This window comes from Trichechus manatus, unplaced genomic scaffold, assembly GCF_000243295.1.
Source record: "Trichechus manatus latirostris isolate Lorelei unplaced genomic scaffold, TriManLat1.0 scaffold00064, whole genome shotgun sequence".
NCBI lineage: Eukaryota > Metazoa > Chordata > Mammalia > Sirenia > Trichechidae > Trichechus > Trichechus manatus.
Window position 1 is genome coordinate 947,976 of NW_004444000.1, and position 27,031 is coordinate 975,006.

The 27,031-nt window shown below is 45.0% G+C and overlaps 1 protein-coding gene across 1 annotated transcript in view; it reads right to left on the reverse strand.

The window, feature by feature from the left end:
• The window catches only part of GLB1L2 (galactosidase beta 1 like 2), a 59,164-nt gene extending 36,062 nt beyond the window's left edge, over nucleotides 1–23,102 (reverse strand). Inside the window, exons 1-6 of the mRNA XM_023734025.1 lie at nucleotides 23,017–23,102; nucleotides 7,516–7,635; nucleotides 7,148–7,345; nucleotides 5,080–5,148; nucleotides 4,307–4,402; nucleotides 2,233–2,341 (exon numbers count right to left, since the gene is read on the reverse strand). Of these exons, the coding sequence (XP_023589793.1) occupies nucleotides 2,233–2,341; nucleotides 4,307–4,402; nucleotides 5,080–5,148; nucleotides 7,148–7,345; nucleotides 7,516–7,635; nucleotides 23,017–23,102 (678 nt within the window). The remainder of the gene's footprint in view (nucleotides 1–2,232; nucleotides 2,342–4,306; nucleotides 4,403–5,079; nucleotides 5,149–7,147; nucleotides 7,346–7,515; nucleotides 7,636–23,016) is intronic.
• Between the last annotated feature and the right edge of the window lie 3,929 nt (nucleotides 23,103–27,031).

The following is a 27,031-nucleotide window of genomic DNA, read 5'->3' on the forward strand; positions in this document are numbered from 1 at the left end:
CACGATCATTAGCCATTAGAGAAATGCAGATCAAAACTACAATGAGATATCATCTCACCCCAACAAGGCTAGCATTAATCCAAAAAACACAAAATAAGAAATGCTAGAGAGGTTGTGGAGAGACTGGAACACTTATACACTGTTGGTGGGAATGTAAAATGGTACAACCACTTTGAAAATCGATTGGGCGCTTCCTTAAAAAGCTAGAAATAGAAGTAGCATACTATCCAGCTATCCCACTCTTTTGAATATACCCTAGAGAAATAAGAGCTGTCACATGAATAGATATATGCACACCCATGTTCACTGCAGCGCTATTCACAATAGCAAAAAGATGGAAATAACCTAGGTGCTCATCAAAGGATGAATGGATAAACAAATTATGGTATATCCACACAATGGAATACTACCCAATGATAAGGAACAACAATGAAGCTGTGAAACATTTTATAACACGGAGGAAGCTGTAGGTCATTATGCTGAGTGAATTTAGTCAGTCACAGAAGGACAAATATTTTATAAGACCAGTATTATAAGAACTCAAGAAAAGGTTTAAACACAGAAGAAAACATTCTTTGATGGTTACGAGGGTGAGAAGGGAGGGTGAGGGTTATTTACTAACTATATACTAGATAAAAATTATCTTAGGTGAAGGAAAGGACAGCACACACTACAGGGGAAGTCAGCACAACTGGACTAAGCCAAAGCTAAGAAGTTCCCTGAATACAATCAAACACTTTGAGGGGCAGAGTAGCAGGGGTAGGGGTCTGGGGACCATGCTTTCAGGGGACATCCAGGTCACTTGGCATAACAAAGCTTATTAAGAAAATTTCTGCATCCTACTTTGGTGAGTGGCTTCTGGGTTCTTAAAAGCTTGCAAGCGGGCATCTAAGATGCATCAATTGGTCCCAACCACCCGGAGTAAAGGAAAATGAAGAACACCAAAGACACAAGGAAAGTAGTTGCCCAAGAGACAGAAAGGGCCACATAAACCATCAGCCTGAGACCAGAAGAACTAGATGGTGCCTGGCTACCACCAATGACCGCCCTGACAGGGAACACAACACAGACTCCCTGATGGAGCAGAACAAAGATGGGGTGCAGAACTCAAATGCTAGTACGACCAGACTTAATGGTCTGACTGAGACTGGAGGAACCCCGGGAAGCATGGCCCCTGGATTCTCTATCAGCCCAGAAGTAAAACAATTTCCAAGGCTAACTCTTCAGACAGGGATTGGACTTGACTGTGGGACATAAAGTGATACTCGTGAGGAGTGTGCCTCTTAGCTCAAGTAGATACTAGAGGCTAAATGGGCAGCTTCTGTCTGGAGGTGAGATGGGAAGGCAGAGAGGGCTAGGAAGTAGTTGAATGGACATGGGGAATCAGGGGTGGAAAGGAGGAGTGTGCTGTCACAGTATGGGGAGAGCAATTAGAGTCACATAACAATGTATGTATAAATTTTTGTATGGGAAAAAATTTTTTAAAAAGTATTATTCATTCCTTATCTAAAATCCAAATCTAACTGGGTGTCCTGTGTTTTATCCAGCAACCCTATCCATAATCAGACACTTTCCTCTAATCTAGGTGTAGTGTGAAGATTTTAAACTATTGACTAAAGAGCAACTTTTTATTGATGTACTAATTTTTTACTGATGTACTAATTTTTTAATGTGACTCTTCTTAGTTTTACATGAGCAACTACGTTAATTATTCCCAATCCTGCTTTTGTATTGCTTACAATTATTCCATGAGATGTTAAGATACTTTTCCCAAAAACTTCATTTTATCACATAGGTTCTGGATAATAAATACATGCATGCAGCATCTTTTTGGTTGCAGAGGAAAGTTCCAGGCTCACTGTGTCCGTAACTCACTGCTGTCTTATAGGCAAGTGCCTGCCCATATGTGCCCCTTTTCTGTGACAGCTGAGCCATGGTACATAAAACAGGCACTATTACCACCATACCACACAGTGCTTGGGCCCTATACGAAGCAGTGTGAGCCCTGACACCACCTGTCCTCTCAGCCACGCATTGCCTGAGACAACAGCACAACACACAGACCTCTTAAACGGCACAGTCAGTTACAAATCATCAGGCCAATACTCCATGAGGAAGAGTGCGTTCCTGTTTTGAAAACCACTGTAAGCTTCTTGGCCTGAGAGCTGGACCAGGACTACCTACTGCCAACAGGAAGACAGGCAAAGAAGAAAGGAGTTGGTCTGCTTTTACCTGGAGTGGGACCACCCTGGCTATCAGGTGATCAAAGTAAAGGTCCACAGCCTCGGTGAAGCCCTTGTACGTGGTTCTCAGCTTCATGTCAGGGTCTTGGAGTAGCCAGCTTGGAGCGAGATGCAGGAGTGTTAGTTTCACTGCCTGGGCTTGACTGGGACAGGCTTCAAATTCATCCTCAACCCCCCAATATCTCCATCCTGCCAGGAAGTGATAGGATTGTTCAAAACCTGCCAGTGTGAAGCCACACAACTCATGGCCTCCACTCTCCACTGCGTCCCTAGTAAAGGACTGCAGCCCCAGCAGGGATGGTACTTCCCACATCATGGCTATAGGGCAGGGCTGCAGATCAGAGTGAGAAACGCTCTTCACTGGCCCAGCCGAAAGGCTTCCATTCTAGCCCGCTTTTCAGTGTCGACTCTGTAATCTCCTTACAAACGGCCAAAGGGCTAGGGACCACCGGGCATGAAGAAGAACACAGACTCAGCTGCCTTTCCCATCTCCTGGGGAAACAGGTCTCAGACCGGAACTAAAAAAGATGACTCTGCTGTCCTGCTCCTCTCTGCTATAGTCCAGAAGCTGGGGCCGGCAGGAAGGACGCATTTGCACAGCTCCACCAGCTACACAGACCTCAGCCCAGAAAGGAGCCATGAGCAAGAAGATGAGCTTTTTACGACCTGAGTTTTGTGGTCACAAAACCCCACAGATGAATAGAGACCACCAGGGATCAGTTCCAAAGCTGGAGTCGTGGTATTTTCCCTTCTAGTTGAAATTCTCAGAACACACTTTTATTTTCTAACAAAAGTTTAATGCTTCTCTTGCCTTGGTCTGGAAGTCCTGAACAGAGTCATCAATTTATCAAGGTATCAATTTATGCTAGGTTAAAAATGGATGAGGAGAGAGTAGGTTCCTCCAGGTTAGCATCTCCGCGTCTACTTCCCCTAGGACAGTTTCTCGTTCCCACTCAGCTTCAGCACCTCACCTGTTGTCCAGCACTCCCAGCTGCCTCCCCACGTGGGTGCCCTACATGCCTGCGCCTTTAGTGGCAATCAGGGCCTGAGCCCACAGGTAGTGAAGGGTGGGACCTGCATGTTAGCGACATGCTTCTAAATTAGGACTGTTAAATCCTGTCCTCCCGTTGTGCTTGGCCCAGCTGAGCCTAAGGAAGCCTCTGACCAAGAGACACTGGTTTCTAATCTACAGGGCGGGGGCCCTCTCCTGCTACTCTGAGAGCAGAGGGCCAGGCAGGGCAGCATAGAGTTGAGGTGACTGGGTATAGGAGGACACAGCCCACTGTGCCCCTCGGGGAAAGGCTGCGTCGTGCTAGAAACAGAAAACAAGCGGCACTGCACATCTGTGCCGTGAGCGGCCGCTCCCAGGAGAGCTCACAACGTGCAGGGCTGCGCTCTGTCCCCCGGGGCAGCCAGGAGGGGAGGCAAGGCCTAACCATCTGGTGCAGTGCGGAGGACAGGGAACACTTCCACACTAACAAGGAACGCAGTTACTAGGAAATCATGATAATCATTAGGACAACTAGCGATTCTTATCCAGATTTCTATTCCAACGACAGATCATTGTACTGAACTCAGCTGATACTACACATAGACAGCAAACTAAAGCCTGAGATTTGAAGATACAACAATTTGTTTTATTATATTTACTTACAAAATGCTTGGACTTTTAAAAAATGCTGGTAACATTCCTGAGAAATAGACAAGGCAGGTTGTATTTTTCCTATTTTACAAACAGGGAAAGCGAGGTTCCGGCAAAGTTAAATGACTTCACTAGGGTTACAACTAAACAGTAGAAGCCTAATGAAGTAAAATGCCTTGGGGATGGCCAGGTCCTTCTCCTGCTGCTTGCCACATAGAAAAAGAAAAGACAGGAATTTTTAAAGGGCAATAATTGTCACATTATTTAAAATGATCCTTTGTGGGCTCCACTTGTTCTGAAAAGGAAATATGGTACAGCATGGAATCGTGTGCTTTAAAAATACAACGGACCTATTTTTGTGATTAGCATTTTGCACAAGAACACAAGACCGTGGGTTGAGGCCCTTCCCAGCCCTGCTCACCTGGGCAAGCCCCCAAGGTCAATCTCACTGCAGATATAGGGGCCTGGACGCAGAATCACCCAGAGCCCAAGCTCCGCGGCCATCCAGATAAAGGCCCTAGGGAGGGAAACAGTGTTGGTGACTCTCATGACAGTCAGACCTGAGGCTGGTGGGGGGTGGGGTAGAGGGAGCATGAGCCAGAGGAGGGAGGGAGGATGCCCAGTATGGCACAAAGAATGCACAGCATGGAGCATAGAGACAAAGCTGTTGGCTCTTCGCCTTGCCTCACTCTTTCTACCAGGGGGACAGACCAGGTTAGTAAAGCAAAGGCTGTAACCCTCCCACCAGCAGAGCAGGGAATCCAAAAGTAGGGGCATCCCTGGGAGTGGGGTTTTCACTGTTTGCATAGACCCATGGGGGTCTCTGACCTATGGAAGGGCTCAGAGAGGATGCTAGCAGGGTCATAACAGTAAAACTGACCCCTAACAGCAGCCCCTGTCCCAGCCAGGTGATGGGCCCACACTGCACCCAAGCCTCCTCCCAGGGTCTTGGACAGCCTCTGTGGGTGCAGTGAGAAGTCTGGGCACATGTGCTGCAGGCCCTACCCCGCTGGGGGTAACAAGTGCCCACTGGAGAGCATCTGGTCCTGGGTACGGCGCTTTTCCAAGTGTCCTGAGAACATGGCTTCAGACTCTGTCTCTCCCAGTAATGTCCCATTGTTCCTAAGCAATGACAGGTGCCACCTCTCTCCATCCCACCCAGGGTCTGGTAGCAGAAGCAACATCAACACATACTCCAGATCCAGGTTCCCGGAGAAGTCAAATTTGCCTCTTTCTGGCTCATGGAGGTTCCACGGAACATAGCTGTAATAGAAATACAATTATAGACAAGAGATTTTCATTCATTCCACTTCACTTCCCAAATTATCTTCTTTATCACTAAAACCCACACTCACGGATGAAGATGTGTTTCTTAGATATATTGTCTTAATGCCTTTGGGACTAAAACCAAGAACTGATCGAAGAAATCTAGGGGCCTTGACCACAACCCATCTGTCAATTTGTCGTGCTGTGGTGGTTTGCGTGTTGCTGTGATGCTGGAAGCTATACCACTGGTATTTCAAACACCAGCAGGGCCACATATGGTGGACAGCTTTCACCAGAGCTTCCAGACTTACTGGAGAAGAAGTTAAAAGTAAGTAAAGAGCCCCAATATAGTCTTTAAACTTTAAACCAAAAAATATTCCCTGAAGTCTTCTTAAAACCATACAATAGTTTAGCTTAACTAGTAAAGAATGTCTGCCTTGAGCATTATGCTCTTTTAAGGTCTATCTATATGGGGTTAAAATGACAACAGCAACTCAAAAGATTAGATAGAAACCTTAGGGTGCAGTGAGTGTATGTTAACGGCGGAGGAACAACTCAGGAAAGCAGGGTGAGAAAAGTTACACAACTTGAAGAATATAATCAATGTCACTGAACTGTACATGTACAAACTTGAATTGGTGTATGTTTTTGCTGTGTATATTCTCAACAACAAAAAATAAAACAAATTATTTAAAAAGGGAAAGAGAAGAGCCCAATTATCAGCCCTATTTTTACTGAAGCATACATGACTCCAAAAGATGGAACAAAATGGAGGTTCTAACTCTAAAGAGAAGATAAGGAGGTGTAAGGTCTTGAAGGGGCCCAACTGAGGAGGCAGAAGGTATGAGTTCACATCTCATAACAGTGATGATAGCTGCCCCCTCCACTCCCATCCCTCCCCTGGGCCTCCAGTGGACCCTCTTCAAATGCAGAGAACCTGAACAGGTAAAGGGAGAGAAGGCTTTCTTGTCTTCAATTCAGACTCGAGAATTTCATGTTCAAGCAAATATAGATTGTCCCCAAAATATTCCTACAATATTCCTTCAGAAGTCCTATAAGATGTTACTATAATCCCAGTATCAGACTTACATATGCAAATAAATGGATCCTTAAAGCAGTCTTTCTGGGAGGTTACACAGTTATTTCAACAATATAGTCACAGCTCAAACGCCCCTGTAATACTTTTTGGGAATTGTCTTCAAAGCTAATTCATAAGTCACCCAAGAAAACCTATCTTCTTGATTTATAATCACATATTTTTGCCTGAAAATGGAATATAGCCCAGCCTGAATTTCATAGACTTTATTTCATAGACTTGGATCCAAATACCTGTTGGCAATTTTGAAAAAAAAAAAAATCCACAAAAAGATGACAATTTTTCATGACTGATAGTATATTCTAAATTACTCACATGTTCAACCTTTATGTGAGTGCCTACCACGTGCCAATCACTATGCCAGGTGCTAGAATGGACAGGATTTTCAAGATAATTCCAAAAGAATACTAAAAAATAGCTTCTCGTGGTAGCTATTTTGAAGATCACACTTATTTGCTGTACAAATTGAGGAGTTTAAAAAAATTAATGATATTGTATTCACCTCCTACATATATCCTCACTCCCTTCACTATACTCTTGCGCACAACAACACTCCTATTTCTCTAGACCTTACCTGTATTTTACATCTTACCATCCCGTTAATGCAGAGTTTCTGTGAGGGTTAGGAGAGAGGGAGACTGTCTTACCCATTAGACCTAGGCAGAGGGCTTAGGCTAATTCCAACTCCGATACTTTTTCTCACAAAACTCAGTCAAGGCTTCGCTTACAGGAGTTACTCAGGTTTAGGATCTGACATGGTTCATCCTTTCTAGACACAAGGGAGAACCCCAGGCTGGGCCTGCCATGAAAAAGCCCTAGACTCTGGGTCCAGGATGCAAATGGCCAGAGTCCCTGTTGGGTAAGTAGAGTTGGTGGAATGGGGCCAAGGCCAGCACTCACGTGGTGAGGGTGTTCAAGCCACAGGCCTTCAGCTTCAGCAAGCGGTCCCTCCAGTACTGCCTGGGCACCCGGAAGTAGTGCACAGAGCCCCCGAAGATCCAGAAGGTAGAGCTCTCCAGCATGAAGTTCTGGCCTTTTGCCTGTAGCCCTAACTGGCGATGTCTTAGCCATGGAGGGATCAGATTGTGCCAATCCAACCTGGAAAGTGTGGAGACAGTCATCAAGCCAGGAAGCTCTCACAGCAGTGAGAGGGCCCAGAAAAGAGATGGGTCTCCTCTTCTCTCTCGTGGGCCCCAAGCCTGTCTTCTTAAGAGGGCCTGCTTCTAGGGTGTTCCAGAAAAGCTCCCCACCCTCCAACTTAGCCAAACCTTGGGCGGAGTCTTTCTTCAGCACCACTCATGGGTCTGGGCCCCACTGCAGGGGAAGAGCAAGCTGACGTTGCAGTCAGGAACAAGACAAACACAATTTTCAACATGAAGGTGTGGGTGCTAAAAGGAGAGAGGATGAGGTGAGGTCACACTGACATTGGAAGGGGGTCCTCAGGAAGCTAAGGGGCTGCCTTTTGGCTTCAGGGACAGGGGAAGAGGTGGCACATAGGTTCCTATAGTGGCCAACTCTTCAGGCCACTGCCTAAATATTAAGGCAGCACCTACTTCAATACTACCTCTGAACTACCTTATGGTCACAGCTGTCCAACTCAAGGTACAGATACCTGGAAAACGGTATCTGGGCTAGAAGCAGCATCAACCAAATCTCCAGGTCTTAGTTATCTTCTGGAGATCAAGTGTCAGCCAAGAAATAACCCAGCATGACAGATAGCTCCACCTAGGAACACTGCGGAAAGTTCTAGTTCACTGAAAAAGCAGCTCTTGGTATCTCTTGGGTTAAGCAAGAGAATCCCCCTCAAGTGGATCTCAGTGATCTACTTCTCCTAAAACTCCCTTCCTCTCTTTCTCTCCTCATGGGTACAAGCTAGTTACAGAAGAGACTCAGCCACTGCCCAAAGGCAGTGGAGGAAAGCCCAGAAAAAAAAGTTGGGAGCCTGGAAGTTTCCTGCCAGAAAATTTAGAAAAGTAGGGACAGAAAACAAGAGCATGAGTGAGTCTGAGACAAAAGCTAATTTGGGTAGGTGCTTTTTTTCTTCCTCAGCCAGTTTCTTGACAGCTCCTGACACTAGAGGGCTTAAGGCCTGACCGGGATCCTCTGCAGAAAATAGTTCCCTACACTGCTTTCAGTTTTCAATACATTTTGTGGCACTGGCTGGAATTATTCCACTGGGGAATTATGTTGGTAAAGGCCCAGTTGCCATTCCCTCAGTCAGTATGGATGCACACTGTTTGGGACTGTGGTTTCCTAGAAGAAACAGACATGTGTGACCCAGATGTGACTAAGGGCAGCAATCCTGACCTAGGACTCAACAGTGTCTGCATCTTCTAGAATCTCACTCCCATACTACCAATTCATTCCTCCAAACCAGACCTGTTACAGTCCCTGTGAGGAGTTCTGTTGCACACCTATTGCAGTTCATTGTCATAGTGCCGATACAGAAATGTGTACAAGGAATGCCCAGGGCCAGCTTTATGGGCATACAACCTGCACAGTCACCCAGGGCCCTGCACTCAGAGACCACACACTTGGTTCATGCTCTACTGTCACCATTGTAAAATTCTTGATACTTTTTAAACAAGGGGTCCTGCATTTTTATTTTGCAGTGAGCCCCATAAATGATGTAGCCAGTTCTAGAGATAACCAAGACAGTGACCAAAACATACAGATAACTGTTGAATGAAGAAATTATTTAAAACATCCAGGTGGCGTCAGAAAAGGCTTTAGACAGAAGATGACAAGTGCACTATCTTGAAGGCAGAGAATATAAGAAAGAACATGCAAACAGGGAAACTTGGGGAGAAAGCACAGTCTATTCAAGGACTGGCAAGCAAGCTCAATGTGATGGGACATCATAAGAACAGGAAGAGGGAGGAGAAGCAAGTCTGAGAAGAGTGGAAGATGAACTAGATGAGAAAGAAAAAAAAAAAAACAGAACTGGAGACAAGCAGACCAGCGCAGAGGTCGTGTGTGATGTCCACTCCAGCCCAGGACAGCTCCAGCATGGGAGCCGCAGGCTGTGCTTTCCCAGTCTGTTACTGGTCCTCGTTGAGATCAGTGCAGAAGCTGAGAGCAAGCTCTTAACATACTTTACACCAATGAGAATAATTTCGTATCTGATGAATCTAATAAAAAACTAGGCATGTATTTTGTATATTTTTACATTTCATTTTTCTAGCAATTTATTTGGGTTATATTTTATAAGTAACAGATTGGAAATAAAATTAAAAAAAGCAGCAAAAATTGATTCTCTATCACAGACAGAGAGGCACTGCTGTATACCAGAAACAGTGGGCTGGCCTTGGCAGTTGTGATAATAGAGATGGGAGGACAAAGATATTGACCAAATTAAATTTACCTGGCTTGGTAACCAAATGGATACAGGGGATGTGAGAGAGATCAGCATAGTGTGAATTCATGGAATTTACTGAAGTCAGCTACACGAAAAGGAGGTTTGGGTTTGGCCACAATCGTTCTCAAAGTTGGCAGCATATTTTAATCACCAGGGGAACTAATAAAAGTTACCAATGCCCAGGGCTCACCCCTAACCGATTAAGCACCTCCAGAGGTGGGATACAGTACAGGTATTTTAAAAGTTTCCGGGTAGATTCTGCAAGGCTGAGAGCCACTAGGCTAGGAAGAGTCTGCAGGAGGCATACGGGGAAGTCTGAGGATGATCAGAGATGGGAAAGACGCCAAGAGGGCAGAAGGTGCCACAGACATCCACTGACAACCTGAGGATTTTGTCTAGAGCCACTCATGAACAAAGAAAATTATTTTTTACCTACTCCTTCCTACTTCTCGGAGCCCTGGTGGCACAGTGGTTAAGAGCTCAACTGCTAACCAAAAGGTCGGCAGTTTGAATCCACCAGCCACTCCCTGGAAACCCTGTGGGGCAGTTCTACTCTGTCTCCTATTCGGTCACTATGAGTCGGAATCGACTCAACGGCAACGGGTTTTCCGACTTCTCACAGCCCCCAGGGCCCAAAACTCACACTGAAGTGACAGAACTACAGTTCTGCTGCATTACAGATGAAATAGTCATTTGTGGGGAACCTGGGAACCTAATCCCCACTTTTTCCTTTCTCTAAAGAGAGAAGTTCCATATTCTAACAAGTGACTTACAAATGATATTTTAGAGCACAAGTCTTCCAGAGGGCCACCAGTAAGAGGAGTGGAAACGACAGCATATGCAAGAGGAAGATCTGGATGTGAATCTTGGCTCCGACCTTAGAAGCACTGTCATCTGGGGTTAGTGACACATGAGTTTCCTCCTCTGTAGGATTAATACCTGTCCTAACTGCTGAGAAAGGCTGTGAGGGGGAGACATAAATGAAATACTCTATGATGTGCTATCAAAGAATCTTACCACTGTTTGATATAAACGTATTTTACAATGCTTTTGCATATTAGAGAGAATAGCCTCATGGGGTTTTTTATGTCCCTAATATGGAATAATGCCAAGATTTCCATTCTTTCCTCTTTTTATTTAGTGTCTATTTTATGTGCTAGACTGTGCCAAGCCATCTTATTACAATTTCTAAAATCTTACAATTAACGATTCTGTCCACTGGGATCCTATCAGTTCAATTCCCCCTACACCATGCAGGGGGACGCAAACTATGGCCTCAGGCCAAATCCAGCCAGCTGCCTGCTTTGTAAGGCCTGCAGGTTTAAGGGTTTTTTTTCATATTTTTAAATGATTGGGGTTGGGGGTGAATCAAAAGAATAATATTGTGTTGCATAAAAATTATATGAAATATAAAGTTAGAATTTCAGTGTCCATAACTGGCTTTATTGGCACACAGACTCTCATTCTTTTACGAATTGTCTACAGCTGCTTTCCTGCTACAGCAGCACAGCTGAGTAGTGAGGCAGAGACCCTCAGGCCCACAATGTCAGAAGTATTTACCCTCTGGCCCTTCACAGAAAAAGTCTGCAGCCCTGCCTTAGAGGACGAGGCCCTGGACTGCTGAAAGAGGCCTCAGAGTCCCCTCTGCAGTCACTGTCTAGGATCTGGGGCCTTCTTCTAGCCACCCCCTTGCTCTTCACTTTGGCTACAAGCTCCTGACTACTTGGGCTTTGTCTGGAGTTTCTCACATTTCAGTCATAGGGGAGTTTGTCTCTCTCGGTGTGACCATACCTGCCCTCAGTCTCCAGCCCTCTCTCTCTGTTTTTAAAAATGATAATAAAATTAGCAATCACTCCACCAGGTAGCAATCCTCATTCACTGGACAGAACCTCAAAAGAACAATCTGCAGCTCTTTACCAAAGCACACATCCCTGCTCCTAACTTGTTTGCGAGTGTGCTTCCGGAAGGCTGGCACCTCCCTCTCCCCACCCACCTCAGTGTAGAGGCGGGGACTCTCAGTGCCTCCCAGCCAGCAGCAAACACTCCCTAATTAGTTTCCTTGTTAATGACCAATAATTAGTAAACCTGCATCCGTGTTTACTTCTCCAGGTGTTAGAAATCCAGAAACTCAGGCTTTACCTGCAGCCTGCTGACTCAAAGGCTGTGTCTCACCGGCCCCAAAGTTAAAGTTTGAGAAGCATTAGTCGGCATCTGTTCCTCTGAGCTATGCATATATAGTCTCTTCCTTGATGGAGGTGAACTGCCCATAGGGTTTCCAAGGCTGTAATCTTTACGGAAGCAGATGCCACATCTTGCTCCCACGGAGCAGCTGGTGGGTTCAAACCACTGACCTTTTGGTTAGCAACTGAGCAACTAACCACTGTGCCATGAAGGCTCCTAAATCTCTTTATACCCTACCATTTTCTAGATATTTTTCTTTAATATTTCTTCTCAGTGCTTATCATGAGACACAATATAAACACAGGAAACAAAGCTAGCTGTTATCAAATTCCAAATTCTGGAGAATTCAACTGTTTCCTTCTTGGAAATGGTCTGGGAGATTACCAGAGAAGCTATTAATGCATTAATATAAGAGAAGACCTAAGTGAAATGAGGTGATAAATGGCAAGTTTCTCCAAGGGATTCCCTGTGAGAAAAACAGCTCACATCTTTCACCATGAGAAAATGATATGTTAGCGCTTCATAAATGACAAAGCACTATGCAAATGGCTGTTAATTGAATAATGATCACTAACATTAATAATTACCATATTAATAACAACCTCAAGAATTTCCTGAGTAATAAACTCAGTAATAACAGAATGAAGGCAATCTACACTGTGGGGTTATATGTGGTTGGAGTAAAGGTCAGAGAGACTTCTAGATTATGACTGGTATCAAGCAGCTAACCAAAATCTGGGGAAACCCACCTCGCCTCTGTTGCTTTTCCTAGTGAGCAGTTTACTCATGATGAATTAAAGAATTCATGTTCTTTGTAAAATGCAACCAGGGGCATCTGTCTTCTTTCTAGCTGGAACTGATATTAACACTTTCTTCTGCAGTTTCTGTTCCTTTGTACCTGTGCATTATTTTAGGGTAAGTGACTCTTCTCTATCCTAGAATAAGGGCACAGCAGGCCATGGTCACTGTCCTGAGCTTTGCCCTTGGGTTTGCTCTGCTTGGTCATACTCTGCTCCTGCACCTAGAAAGCAGGGGGCCATATTCAGTCTGTGGTCAGGGTCCTTGAGGGACATATCCACTGTGTAGTCTGGCAGGGGCCACCACGATGTAACAGCCCCCTCCCCGGCCCTGTCAGTTTCCCTGGGCCAATGGAAATGGGTCACACACTGCACAAGTCACAGGCTGCACAACACACAGATGCAAAAACAGACTGTAAAAACCAAATAGAGGAGAAAGAAAAAAAAAGAGGTTGGAATGGAAACACAAGAGTCTCTGGGTGGTGCAAATGGTTAACATGCTTGTGGCTGGAGTCCACCCAGAGGCACCTCAGAAGAAAGGCCTGGTGATCTACTTCTGAAAAATCAGCCATTGAAAACCCTATAGTGCATAGTTCCACTCTGACACACGCGGGGCTGACACAAGTCAGAGTCAATCTGACGGCAGCTGGTACTGGTACTGGAAACACTGATGAGATGATACATATTAGAGCTTCATAAATGACAGGACTTTAGTGTTGAGTTCTATTACACCCTGTGCTAAACAATTCTCTCAGGCTTGGGCTGGCTCTGACTGGTAAAGGAGGAGTGGGTAGAGGGATTAGGTCTTCTAATACTTTATTCCTGATCACTGAAGTGAATTAAAGGGTACAAGGTAGTCTCCAAGCAGGCTGGATGTCACCGGACATGGTAAACATGCTGGATGGATGTGTTTAAATGGAGAAGGGTAGAGAAGTAGGTGACAACATTACCACCTCTTTCACTTGGAATAGACCCATGAATTCACTCTCATGTGTCAGAAAGGGTCTTACAGTTTGGCTAGGGTGGGAGAAGCACCAGACCCAATCACCATCTTGAATAAGCTCCCTTAATGAGCTGTGCTAATCAGGACAGACCTTGAAATGTTCCTTGCCTTGCCAGAGGGCATCCCTTCATCACCTGTAAATCCTGCAAACATTGATCAGTAACCAACCGTGGTCATAGTCAGGCTCAGTGGCCTTGCTGGGGGGCCAGAACCATCCGCTCTACTGTGCAGAGTCCGACCCAGATATGGACAGGCCAACTTGACAGGGCAGAGGCAGTATTTTGAACTTGTAAAATACACTGGTCATTGACAAAACTCATGCATTTTAGGCTAGCCAAGGCTATGGACAAGTTGGGTACACGAGGTAGGAATCTGCAGTAATAGTCCTTCAATTCTAAGAACATGAGTCCTTGATGATCTCAGGGGCCTGGTATTTTAGCACTATCCAAAACTTGAACTGCTTATCTGAGAGAATGGCTTACCAATCCAATTTTCAGGTGCCCTGTAACCCTACTGGGCTCCACTAAGTAGAGAGTCAACTGAATCCAGGTCCAGGGCATCATATTAGGATGCTGACCAAAAAAACACTCACCTCCTCATTCATCCAAGTGGTCATGCCAGAGACCATTATTAAGATACTAGATATGTTAAAGCACCCAAAAGATATCACACGTATAAATTTCCTCACTTGGTTCTAAAATGGAAATTTCTATTCATCACTATCAAGATTCAGATGAAAAGGCTCCTCTGAGGTACAATTTCACTGGACATTCTATTCTACACTAGTCCATCGGAGATATTCCAGTTCTACCAGCCTTCAGTTCTTTTCTCTCCTCCCTCCACAGGGGAGTTTGAAGGTCTAATGAAGTAACTGTTCACTCTTTGGCCCAAGTCAATGTCCTAAATGCCACAATCCCAAAATATTGCCTCTTGGATCAATCCTTGGGCCCCAAGAACTTCAGCCCCAGGGAAATGTGCTCTGCCTTGTGCTGGCCCCCCTTTCTGGGTATGCTCCTTGGCCCAGACCTAATGCTTCAGGCTCCTACTTTACTGGGAGAAGCATTAAATATTCCCAAAGGGCTCAGGCCTTTCATTCTGAAAGCAGAAGTGCGGAGACCAGAGCAAGCGGTCAATGGCACTATTGCAATCCTAGCACCTCTATCTTTCCCTCTGAAAAGGCTGTTAGGTGAGCCATAAACTGACTGAGCGCCTAGGTTCCCATGGGGCAGATCAAGTGGGTGTCTATGTGATCCAGGGGCAATGCTGGTGGTTCAGATGGCAACATTTTCTAAACACTGCAGTGGGTATGTGCATGAACAAGAGCTCACTAGGCCAAAACCTTGAGATGTCATTGTGAAATAACAAAAGTCCTTCACTAATAATCAACCACATAGCAAAAACAAAAGCAACTGTCCAGAGCTATGTGATACTGTGCCTTTACCTTGGGAAACAGAAAAAGTACTTAACCTCAGCCTAGAGAAAAATGAAAACTCTGTTAGAAAATTCAAAAGGACTCTATTAATAACAAGATTCTGATCTTGGAGATGCTTGTTGAGTCTGAATGAAATGATTTCATGAAATAGTGAACAAAATAAATATGTTAAATGTTTTTTAAATGTACCACTTGGGACTTAACATAGAAGATGGGCTAGTTCTTACAAGACACAAAGACTCTGTACTGCCCCCCACAGATTAAACAGAACTGCCTCCCTCAGACTACAGAGTTGCGCCCAGAATCTCCTCTGCCCAGATCCAGCAGAAATAGAATGGGCTATTTTGGAAATGTCTATCAAAATTTAAAATGAATATACCTTATGATCAGTAATTCTACTTATAGAAATATATCCTACAGATATTCTGTGCAATTTTGTTTGCAGTAGCTAAAATATTGCAAACAATCAATGCCTATCAATAGGGGACTATTTAAATAAATAATGTGTCTAGTGGACAAATGCAGGAGTATGTACAACTATAAGGAGCCCAACTAGATGGCAATGGGTTTGGTTGGGTTTGGTTTGGTTTTTAGTGGCACAGTGGTTGAAGTGATCAGCTGCTAACTGAAAGGTCAGCAGTTCGAACCCACAGTCACTCTGTGGGAGAAATATGTGGCAGTCTGCTTCCATAAAGATTTCAGCCTTGGAAACCCTATGAGGCAGTTCTACTCTGTCCTACAGGGTCGCTATGAGTTGGAATCAACTTGACAGCAACAGGTTTTGGGTTTTTTTTGGTATTTTCTTGTATATGTATAGAATATCTCTGAAAGAAACCATTATCAGCAATCATCTCTAGCGCCCAAGGGTCAGGAGTGGGAGTTTCTTTTCACTATATTCCCCTTTTAATGTTTGAATTTTTCATCATGTCACATATTGTTGTTATTAGCTGCAATCAGGTCAGCCCCCGACTCGTGGCAACTCCATGCAGAGCGGAACAAAACATTGCCCGGTCCTGTGCTATCCCCATGATCAGCTGCAGATCAGACCATTGTGATCAAAAATATTTTAATGAAATATTTATAAGATTCATTTGCTGAGTGTTACAGTACAGAAGCAGAGAGTACAAACTAAGAGTCTCTATTGGGCAGACACCAGTCAAGAAAAATTTGCTTCACTACATGAGCCTCTAAAAATATCCCTGCCTTTCCATCCCAGAAGTCCCACATGATAGGAAGTCTTTTTCAATATGGTCTTCAATATTAGGGGGAAAAGGCTTAAGCAAAAGAGAAACTTCAGTGGAGAGGCAGCAGCAAATATCCCCACACCAAAACCACCCTGCTGGATAATAAGAGTGGGGCTGGACTTCTGAGTCCTGACGTTCTGAAAACTCTTTCTCTTCACAAGAGCAGTCAGGTGAGATATTAGAACTCTGAGTCATCTCACCAGAGACGAAGTACTTTTATTTCACTTGTTACTTCCTTGACCTAAGGCAAGGAGAACCCTTTGGCCAACCTTCTGTATTTCTGCTGCCCAGGCTATGTGGCTCTCTGCCTCCAATCTTCTGGGTATCCCAGTCCCTTAATCACAAATGCACCAGTAATGTCAATGCGCTTGAGGCAAGACAAGTCCTGTCTCCTTCAGCTGTTGGCTAGTGCGGTTGTGTAAGAATCTAAGTGCCAACTCTACCTTCCTAGCAAACGGTGGAGAAAAGCAGACAGCCAACCTCTTCCTGACTAGGAGCCACTTCCCACCTGAACAGGAGAGGTGATTAACTGCTCAAAGAGGCACTTCTCAGATGCTGAAAACTTCACCACCAGAAGATCAAAGGGTCAGAGATCAAAGAGATGGAATATCCCAGAGAGTAGGACTAACGCTTCAAATAGAGCACAGTCCTAGAAAAGGCAAAGCTCATAAAATCAATTCCCTCACAGAAGCTCAGGAAGCAGCACAATCTGTTCACATACCCTGGGAAGAAAGAACTGGCCATGACTGGATCAAAGAGAGTGACCTACATTGCTAAGTTGTGCACCATTGCAAAGGAGAAGGAACTTGGTAGGTTCTCCTGTCCTTCCTACAGTCAGTGCTTGGGATCTGGGCCTCAGATGGTGCCAGTGCACAGGCAGCGAGTGCAGCAGAGCCGAGTGGGAAACGAACTTATCTTTTATGGGACATACACTTGGGCCGTCTACTAAGGCTTTCCTCTCTCCTTACTGTTGCCATCCAGACTTTCCGGTATAAGATGCAGAGCTGGTCAGGATAATTGTTCAGCAATGCAGGCACAATAAGGAAGAAATCATGAGTGAGAGCCATGCTATGATGGCATCAAGCAGGCATCCTTGTATTCATGCAGCAGGGAGAGGAAAGAGAATGAAAGGCAATGGTTCAGCCAGAAAAAAGTGCATACTTTGGGATTACATATACGTGAAACGCTAGAAAATGCAAACTATTCTATAGTGGCAGAAAGCAACGATCGGTGATTGCCTGAGGATGGGGGTGGGGGGAGAAGAAGGGTAAGAGGAAGGATTACAAAGGTCACAAGGAAATTTCTGAGGATCATGGATATTTTCACTATCTTAATTGTGGTGACAGTTTCACAGGTGAATATATTTTATGTCAAAACGTATCAAACTACCATGTCTCATACCAAACACAAAAACCAAAGCAAAATGGACCAAGGACCTAAATGTGAAAACTAAAACCATAAAATGTAGAGCCAAAGCTATGGGACCTAGTTTTTAATGATAAATTATCAGATATGGCAACAAAAATACAAGCAGCAAAAGACAAAATAGATGAATGGGACCTCACAAAAATTAAAATACTTTTGTTCATCAAAGGACTTTATCAACAAAGTAAAGAGACAACCAACAGATTGGGAGAAAATTTTCAGGAACCATATATCTGATAAAGGTTTAATATCCAAAAATATATAAAACTTCTGCAACTTAACAACAAAATGACAACGCAATCAAAAAATGTGCAGAGGGAGGAACACTATCAGCCAGGAAGAAAAATAAGCCTGATACAAGCTGCAACATGGATGAACCTTGAGGACATTATGCTGAGAGAAATAAGTCAATCACAAGAAGACAAATATTGTATGATTTCACTTTTGTGAAATGACAAGAAAAGGTAAAGATACAGAGATCAATGATTACTAACGGCTACCAGGGGAATGAGGAAGTGGAAGGGGAAATCATTCTCTAGAAGTACAGTCATCCCACAGTATTTGCAGGGGATTGGTTCCAGGACCCCCCAGTGGATACCAAAATCTAAGTACGCTCACGTACCTTATATAAAATGCCATGGTAATTGCATATAACCTATGCACATCCTCCCATATACTTTAAATAATCTCTAGATTACTTCTAGTACCTAATACAATGTAAATGCTGTGTAAATAGTTATTTCATCACAACAGAAGACTTGCTCTGGAAGGTAGCCTTTCTCTTCTATGAGTTTCTGGAGCTCTTCTGGGAACACTGATGCTGCCTCGGCAGCCCATGCCGATTCTCCTCTGATCTTTACGTTCTTGAGGCGGTGGTGCTTTACATAGCTAGCCAGCCATCCTTACTAGCCTTAAACGCCTTCCTCTCACTCTCCTCACAGTAGTGCTCATAGAGGTTAAGTGCTTTTTCATGCATAGTTTTGCCATCAACAGGGGTATGCTTCTGTGACATGTCCACACATTTAATGCTTCCTCAGTCTTTGCAAGCACTTATATCACCAACCAGAGACCATTTTTGCCATTGTAGGGTATGCCTACACATCATTTTATGTAGATTCAGGTAGTGCTCAGAGTGCGGCAAATTCAAGCTTTGCTTTTTGGAACTTTTTTTTCCCTCAAATATTTTCAATCCACGATTGTTTGAATCCACGGATGTGGAACCCGTGGATATGGAAGGCTAACTATGTTTGTTTATGATGATGGAAAAGCTGGCACAGAATGTGGGTGAAATTTGCACAACTTGACTAATGTGACATTACTAAGCTGTACGTAAGAAAAAGGACAAATGACAAATGTTATATATAATTTTGGAACAACAAGCAAAAAAAAAATGGGCTACAGCTGCTGATACTACTTAGACATAACAAAACACTTTACTGGACTAGTTCTCTTGGTTTGAAGGATTAAGGTCATGGTCTCATAGGACAATTCAGCCAACTGGCATAAGACTGTTTTTAAAGGTTCTGGTCTACCTCCCCCTGAAGCCCTTGTGGTGCGCTGGTTAAGAGCTTGGCTCCTAACCAAAAGGTTGGCAGTTTGAACCCACCAGCTGCTCCTTGGAAACCCTATGGGGCAGCTCTACTCTGTCCTATAGGGTCACTATGAGTCAGAATTAATTCAACAGCAACGAGGTTGGTTTGTTTTTTGGTCTACCTCCGAGTTCGGTGAGCAGTGTCTAGGGTCTTAAAAGCTTGAGAGCAGCCATCCAAAATACAACTGCTCGTTTTCTATTTCAAAAGCTTAAGACACACTCTACACTGATACAGCTTCATTAACAAAACAAAGAAAACCCTATTCCCAAATAGGATTACATCCACGATTGTAAACCCATTGCTGTGGAGTATTCTGAGTCATAGTAACCCTGTAGGACACAGTAGACTGCCGCATAGGATTTCCAAGGCTATAAATCTTTACAGAAGCTGACTGCCACATCTTTCTCCTACAGATGGCTGGTGGGTTCAAACCACCAACCTTTCGGTTAGCAGCCAAGTGCTTTAACCACTGCGCCACCAGCGCTCCCGCCATTAGCCACTACCCAAACCCACTGCAGTGGAGTCGACTTCGACTCATAGCGACCCTATAAGACAGAGTAGAACTGTCCCATAGGGTTTCCAAGGCTGCTACAAGTACAGGAGTTAGGATTCACAACACATTTTGGAGAGACACAATTCAATCCATAACAGCCCCAAGCAAAAACCACCCTTTCCCCCTCCCTCCTACCTCTTGTAACCATTAATAATTTTTGGTTTTTATATATTTGCTTATTTCATATAAATGAGGTTACACAGCATTTAACCTTTTGTGACTGACTTATTTCACTCAGCATGTTTTCTAGGTTCATCCATGTTGAGGACTTCATTTCTTTTTATGGCTAAGTCTTAGTCCATTGTACATACACACCACATTTTTTTAATCCATTCATCTGTTGATGAACATTTTGGTTTCTGCCTTTGGCTATTGTGAAAAGTGTTGCAATGGGTTTACACTTGTGGATGTAATCCCTTTTGGGAATAGGGTTTTCTTTGTTATGTTAATGAGACCATATCAGAGTAGAGTATGTCTGAAGCCTCTGAAATATAAAACAAGCAGACTAGGCTCTCTACAGAGAAGCAAGCAGAGATGGAGGAAGATAGTTGCCAGGCCACATGAAGATCATCAAGGAACTGAGGAACAGAAGCTGAAAAGAAACAAGGATCTTCCCCAGAGTCAAAAAAGAGAGAAAGCCTCTCCTAGAGCTAGCACCCTTAATTCTGCTTCTAGCTCCTAAACTATGAGAAAATACATTTCTGCTCATTAAAGCCACCCACTTGTAATATTTCTGTTATAGCAGCACTAGATAACTAAGACAGGAGACACTGAGTTTTTGTTAATGGTGGTAGAATAATTTGGAAAAGGATAGGGAGAACGATTGTACAACATGAAGAATGTAATCAATGTCACTGAACTGTACATGTGGAAATCGTTGAGTTGGTGAAGGTCTTGTATGTATTTTCACCACAATAAAAAATATATTAAAAATTTATCATACTATACTACATAACATATATAAACATACTATATATTTCCCACAGGTCATTTTGGTCCTCGTATTTCTTAGATATGATGTGATCAAACAGACATGATTGACTATGAACTAGCCCCAGGAAAGGTCCATGTTAAAATAGAAAGGTTGCAGCCAAGCAGCACCCCATGCCCCACCGCCCTCCAAATACCTGTCTTCTGGGGTTCAGGCAAAGAGCTGACTCAGCATTCAGCTGAATAGCCAGTCTCTATGTGGCCCATATTCCTCAAGCCACATCAGCATTTCCAACAGCAGCTGGGAGAGGCCTTCACTGCCCACTTAGTTGATGGCCAGGTCAGGGATTGAGTAATGCAGGAAGAGGAAGAAATAAAGAGTATGTCCTCCAGAGGTGTTAGAGCACTCAGACTTCCTAGTGTCCAGCTAAGGTGGGTGCGAGAAACTGGGCAGAAGTGCCCATGAGGATGACACAGAGGGATATCAAAAAGACCTACACTCTAAAGGATACTAAGAGATGGCTCTGAACTTGGTTCAGTTTCCCTGGCCTCTGTCTCACCTGCAGAGACAGGGAGTAGGGGGAAAACAATGACTTTCCTTAGCATTTCAAACCATTTCCATGGGCTTGATTGACAGGTACTCATTCCTGCCACCATTCCCAGGCACTCCACTGCCCCTATTAGCGGTAAGGCTACAGGACTGTGAGAAATTCAGATCTCTTAGCTGCCAGCCCATAAGGTCAGATGCCTGGCATTTCATCTTCCAGCCACCAGCCTCTTCCCTAATCCTCTTTGTCTGGACTACCAGAGTTCCGCAAGTAGGGGGTGCTGTATGGTCACCTCAAGCTCTCCAGTGATGACCCTCATAATGAGCTCAGGCTCAATCCCTCCCATGGACTGAAGGCTGAGGGGAGGGGGCTATTGCTTTTGCTCTGAGTAACTCTCCTGGAGGAGCCAGGGCCACTCTTCAAAAAGGGCTGCAAGAAAGACCACAGACGACACGGAAAAAAAAGACTTGGGAACACTGGGGAAATGGAATGCCTCTTAGGTGTTCTGGGCCCAGAGAGAGAAGAACATCATTTCCTTCTCCAAAACAATATGATGACATCCTAGTCATCTCAGAAAAAAAGAGACACAAGTCTTGCAAGGCTTCTAATCGTGTTCTTGTGGCAGCAAATATTGTTCACATATTTTTCTCCATCAAAAACTTTCCTATTTCCAAGGGGAAGTTCAGGAAAACGAAGAAGAGGGACAGGGAAGAAGCCAGGTAGAGCTGAGGGCTGGCGCTCGGGACTCAAGGCCAATGGCTCAGCCTCCTCGCTCAGCACTAGCCTTTCCAGGGCAATCTGACACTGCAGGCCTCGCCAGCATCAGCTGTTTTGAATATGTAAACTGCCAGGCATGGCCTGAGGGACATGGCCCGCGCTGGAGAATCTTATAAATAAACGCAGGTTAGACAATTCTGAGCCGGGACATCCAGAGGACTTTTACAGGGGCTGTGGGTAAATCGTTTCACCACTACACCCAATCAGCCACGGACAGTATGGGGCAGAGGCAGTGTGTGGTGCTGTGGGCTCTGGGCATTTACCTCAGGTCCACTCACCTCTGCTGGGGGAAAAAAAAAAACAAAAACCTGTTGCCGTCGAGTCGATTCCGACTCATAGCAACCCTATAGGACAGAGTAGAACTGTCCCATAGGGTTTCTGAGGAGCGGCTGGTAGATTTGAACTGCTGACCTTTTGGTTAACAGCCAAGCTCTTAACCACTATGCCACCTGGGCTCCGACCTCTGCTCAGCGGGTAGGAAATGGGGCCTGGGGGCAGGGCAGCCTGGAGCCTGCCAAGGAGGGCTGGGTGGGGGGGGGAATAGTGATGGGGGGCAAGCGGGGGTCTGAAGGCTGGCACTGCTGCCCTTCTCAGAGACGAGGACCATCCAGAGAACAGCAGAGTCGGATCGCACTGCGGGGAAGGGGTCGGGAAGCTCTAGGGACAAGGGAAGGCGGCGCCTGGAGCACCCAAAGGGGCCTGGACCTCGGGAGGGGCAGAGCGTCTGTGGGAACGGAGGGCTCCGGGGCGCTCCTGGCCGCAGCTTCGGGGCTCAGGGCTCCTAGAGAAGGAAGACCGGAGGTCTGTCCCCGCGGGCCTGGGGGACGGCACCTTGGAACCCCGGATCCAAAGGGATCGACCGTCGGTGCGACCGGGATCTGGAGGGTTCGGGGTTCTCGGGGGCGGCGCGCCGGGAGCAGCGCTCTCACCTGCGGAGCACCAGGAAGCTCAAGACCACCAACGCCAGGAGTCCGAGCCTGCGGCCGGGCTGCCGGCGGATGGCCCACGTGCTCATGCCGGGTCAGGGTTCTGACTCCAGAGCGCTGAGCCGGGGCAGCTACCCTGCAGCAGGCACCGCGTTCGCCTATGCAACCCCGCCCGACGACCGTCGGCCCCGCCCCAGCCGCCCCGGGCCCCGCCCCCCAGCCGCGGGCAGTCTCCCCAGCCCCAGCAAGACGCAGGCGTTGGGCGGGGCGCCAGGCGCTTGGTCAGCTGCTTTCTGCTCGAGGAGACACCCTGCAAGTTTCTGAAACTGTTGTCCTGCACTTGGTGTGTAAACAGATGCAGACACACTAGAACGTGCCGCCCAGCCCTCGCACACTCCGGCAGTGCGACACTGCGCCCTGGGGTAAAGTCGCTCGCAGTGCTCCAGTAGGAGGACACACCAAAGGCAGGGCCGGGGTTGCCCAGGATACCTTCCGGAAGAGTTCAGATTTGGGGTGGGAGGCGGGTGGGTGAGGCAGGGAGTACTGAAGTAGTGACTCCTTGTCTGAAAAGCGAGGAAGTTGTATGATTCCCTTACAGGTGTTTTATGGCTTGTTGTGCTGTTGTGTGCCCTCGAATGGATTGACTCTTAGCGACCCTATAGGATAGAGTAGAACTGCCGCATAGGCTGGTGGCACAGTGGTTAAGCACTCGGCTGCTAACCCAAAGGTCGGTGGTTTAAACCTACCAGCTGCTCTGGGGTAGGAAGATGTGGAAGATGGGGCAGACTGCTTCCGTAAAGATTTACAGCCTTGGAAACCTAAGGGGCAGTTCTGTTCTGTCCTACAGGGTCACTGTTGGAACCGCTGGATGGCAGTGGGTTTTTCATCTTTATGGGAGCAGATTTTCTCCTTTGGAGCGGCTGACCTTTCAGCCAAGCGCTTACCCATTGAGCCACCAGGGCTGCTTTATTTTATGGCTTAGTGTGATTCATATTTGAAAGGCCCCCAGGGTGTAGGGGGTAGGGAGGTGACAGAGTGCAGGGCACCAAAATATTTTCTGCCTTTGATTTCTGTGGATCTTAATCTGGCCCTGACTGCCAGCACTTTTTTTTTTTTTTAAAGATACAGATCAAATCTCACATTTTAGGAGAGGACAAATAAGTTTTGATTCTGGCACAGACTTCAAATAAGTTTTTATTCTGGCACAGACTTATGTCACAAAGAACATTATTGCTATACTTCAGCAACTTATGCTTTCTAGCAATCACAAACCCAACTACTTCCAGGAATAAAAATCAGTTTTTACCAGAAGAAACTCTTTAGGGAGACAAGTGTTTTTCAGAACATCAGCATGTCTAGAAAACCTCCCTGTACCCCACTTTAAACCCACATTCCTCCTCTTGTATGTAATTTTGAACTTGCAAACTGGTGAGACCAAAATGAGATTTTAGTTCTCAGAACAAAGACACTTAGATTTGGCATAAGGGTCTTTTTTATCTAGCATTAAGCAAATATTTAGTCAAGTAGCAAACACTGAACCACAGAGAGGCAAAAAAAGAAAGAAGAAGAAAAATAAGGAAAAGAAACAAAACCTGCGAGAATCTCAGAGGATAGGTTGAGGCTCTGACAGCAGAGACAGACATTTCTGGGGACAAGGTGGGGTAGGGTGGAGGGAGGCTGCAGAGAGCACAGTAACTCCCCTGAGCCAAAGCCAAAAAACCAAACTCATTACCATAGAGAACACCCATTCCAAAATAAGGAACTTTTCTCCATTTTTAGAAACATACTGATTGCTGTTAAGACCATGATGACAATATTTTGGTATGTTGTTGTTAGTTGCTGTCAAGTCAATCTGACTCATGGAAACCCCATGTGTGCAGAGTAGAACTACTGCATAGGGTTTTCAAGGCTATGACCTTTCAGAAGTAGATCGCTAGGCCTGTCTTCCAAGGCACCTCTCGGTGAGTTCAAACACCCTTTCAGCTAGTAGTCAAGGGCTTAACCATTTGCACTACCCAGAGCTAGCCCATGAGAAGTATGGAGAAGGTTACCTGCAGAGCCCATCCCAAAGGCACACCTCGCATTCACCCCCCATGCGTGGCCGTATTTTTGAGCAGTAGTTGTTTTTGTTAGGTGCTATCAAATAGGTTCCGACTCATAGCAACCCTGTGTACAACAGAACAAAACACTGCCTAGTCCTGAGCCATCCTTACAATTGTTGCTGTTTGAGCCCACTGCCACTGTGTCAATTGATCTCGTTGAAGGTCTTCCTCTTTTTCACTCAACCTGTACTTTACCAAGCATAATGTTCTTCTCCAGGGACTGGTCTCTCCTGACAACATGTCCAAAGTACATGAGACAGAAGTCTTGCCATCCTCAATTCTAGGGAGCATTCTGGCTGTACTTCTGCCAAGACAGATTTGTTCGTTCTTCTGGCAGTACATGGTATATTCAGTATTCTTCGCCAACACCATAATTCAAAGGCATCAGTCCTTTGGTTTTCCTAAAATTCATTATCCAGGTTTCACATGCATATGAGGCGATCGAAAATCCCATAGCTCAGGTCAGGCACACCTTAGACCTCAAAGTGACATCTTTGCTTTTTAACACCTTAAAGAGGTCTTTTGCAGCAGATTTGCCCAATGCAAAACATCATTTGATTTCTTGGCTGCTGCTTCCATGAGCGTTGATTGTGGATCCAAGTAAAATGAAACCCATGACAACTTCAATCTTTTCTCCGTTTATCATGATGTTGTTTTTTGGTCCAGTTGTGAGGATTTTTGTTTGCTCTATGTTGCGGTGTAATCTGTACTGAAGGTTGTAGTCTTTGATCTTCATCAGTAAGTGCCTCAAGTCCTCTTGGCTTTCTGCACGTGAGGTTTTGTCATCTGCTTATCGCAGGTGTTTAGTGAGTCTTCCTCCAATCCTGATGCCCCGTTCTTCTTCCTTTAGTCCAGTTTCTCGGATTATTTGCTCATGATACAGATTGAATAAGTATGATGAAAGGATACAACCCTGACCCACACCTTTCCTCACTTTAAACCACGCAGCTTCGCCTTGTTCTGTTTGAATGACTGCTTCTTGGTCTATGTACAGGTTCTGCATGAGCACAATTAAGTGTTCTGGAATTCCCATTCTTCGCAATTTTATCCATAATTTGTTATGATCCACACAGTTGAATGCCTTTGCATAGTCAGTAAAACAGAGGTAAAATCTTTCTGGTATTCTCTGCTTTCAGCCAAGATCCATCTGACATCAGCAGTGATATCCCTCATTCCATGTCTTCTTCTGAATCAGGCTTGAATTTCTGGCAGTTCCTGTAGATGTACTGCTGCAGATGTTTTTTAATTATCTTCAGCAAAATTTTACTTGCGTGTGATATTAATGATATTGTTTGATAATTTCCACATTCCGTTGGATCACCTTTCTTTGGAATGGGCACAAATATGGACAGCTGTCTTCCAAATTTCTTGGCATAGACAAGTGAGCACTTCCAGTGTTGCATCCACTTGTTGAAGTATCTCATTGGTGTTCTATCAGTTGCTGGATCCTCATTTTTCACCAATGACCTCAGTGAAGCTTGGACTTCTTCCTTCTAAACCATCAGTTCTTGATCATATGCTACCTCCTGAAATGGTTGAACATTGACCAATTCTTTTTGGTACAGTGACTCTCGGTATTCCTTCCATCTTCTTTTGATGCTTCCTGTGTTGTTCAATATTTTGCCCATAGAATCCTTCAATATTGCAACTTGAGGCTAGAATTTTTCCTCAGTTCTTTCAGCTTGAGAAATGCTGAGCATGTTCTTCCCTTTGGGTTTTCTAACTCCAGGTCTTAACACATTTCAGTATAATACTTACTTTGTCTTCTCCAGCCATCCAATTAAATCTTCTGTTAAGCTCTTTTACTTCATCATTTCTTCCATTTTCTTTGGCTACTCTATCTTCAAGAGCAAGTTTCAGAGTCTCTTCTAACATCCATTTTGTTCTTTTCTTTCTTTCCTGTCTTTTTAATGACC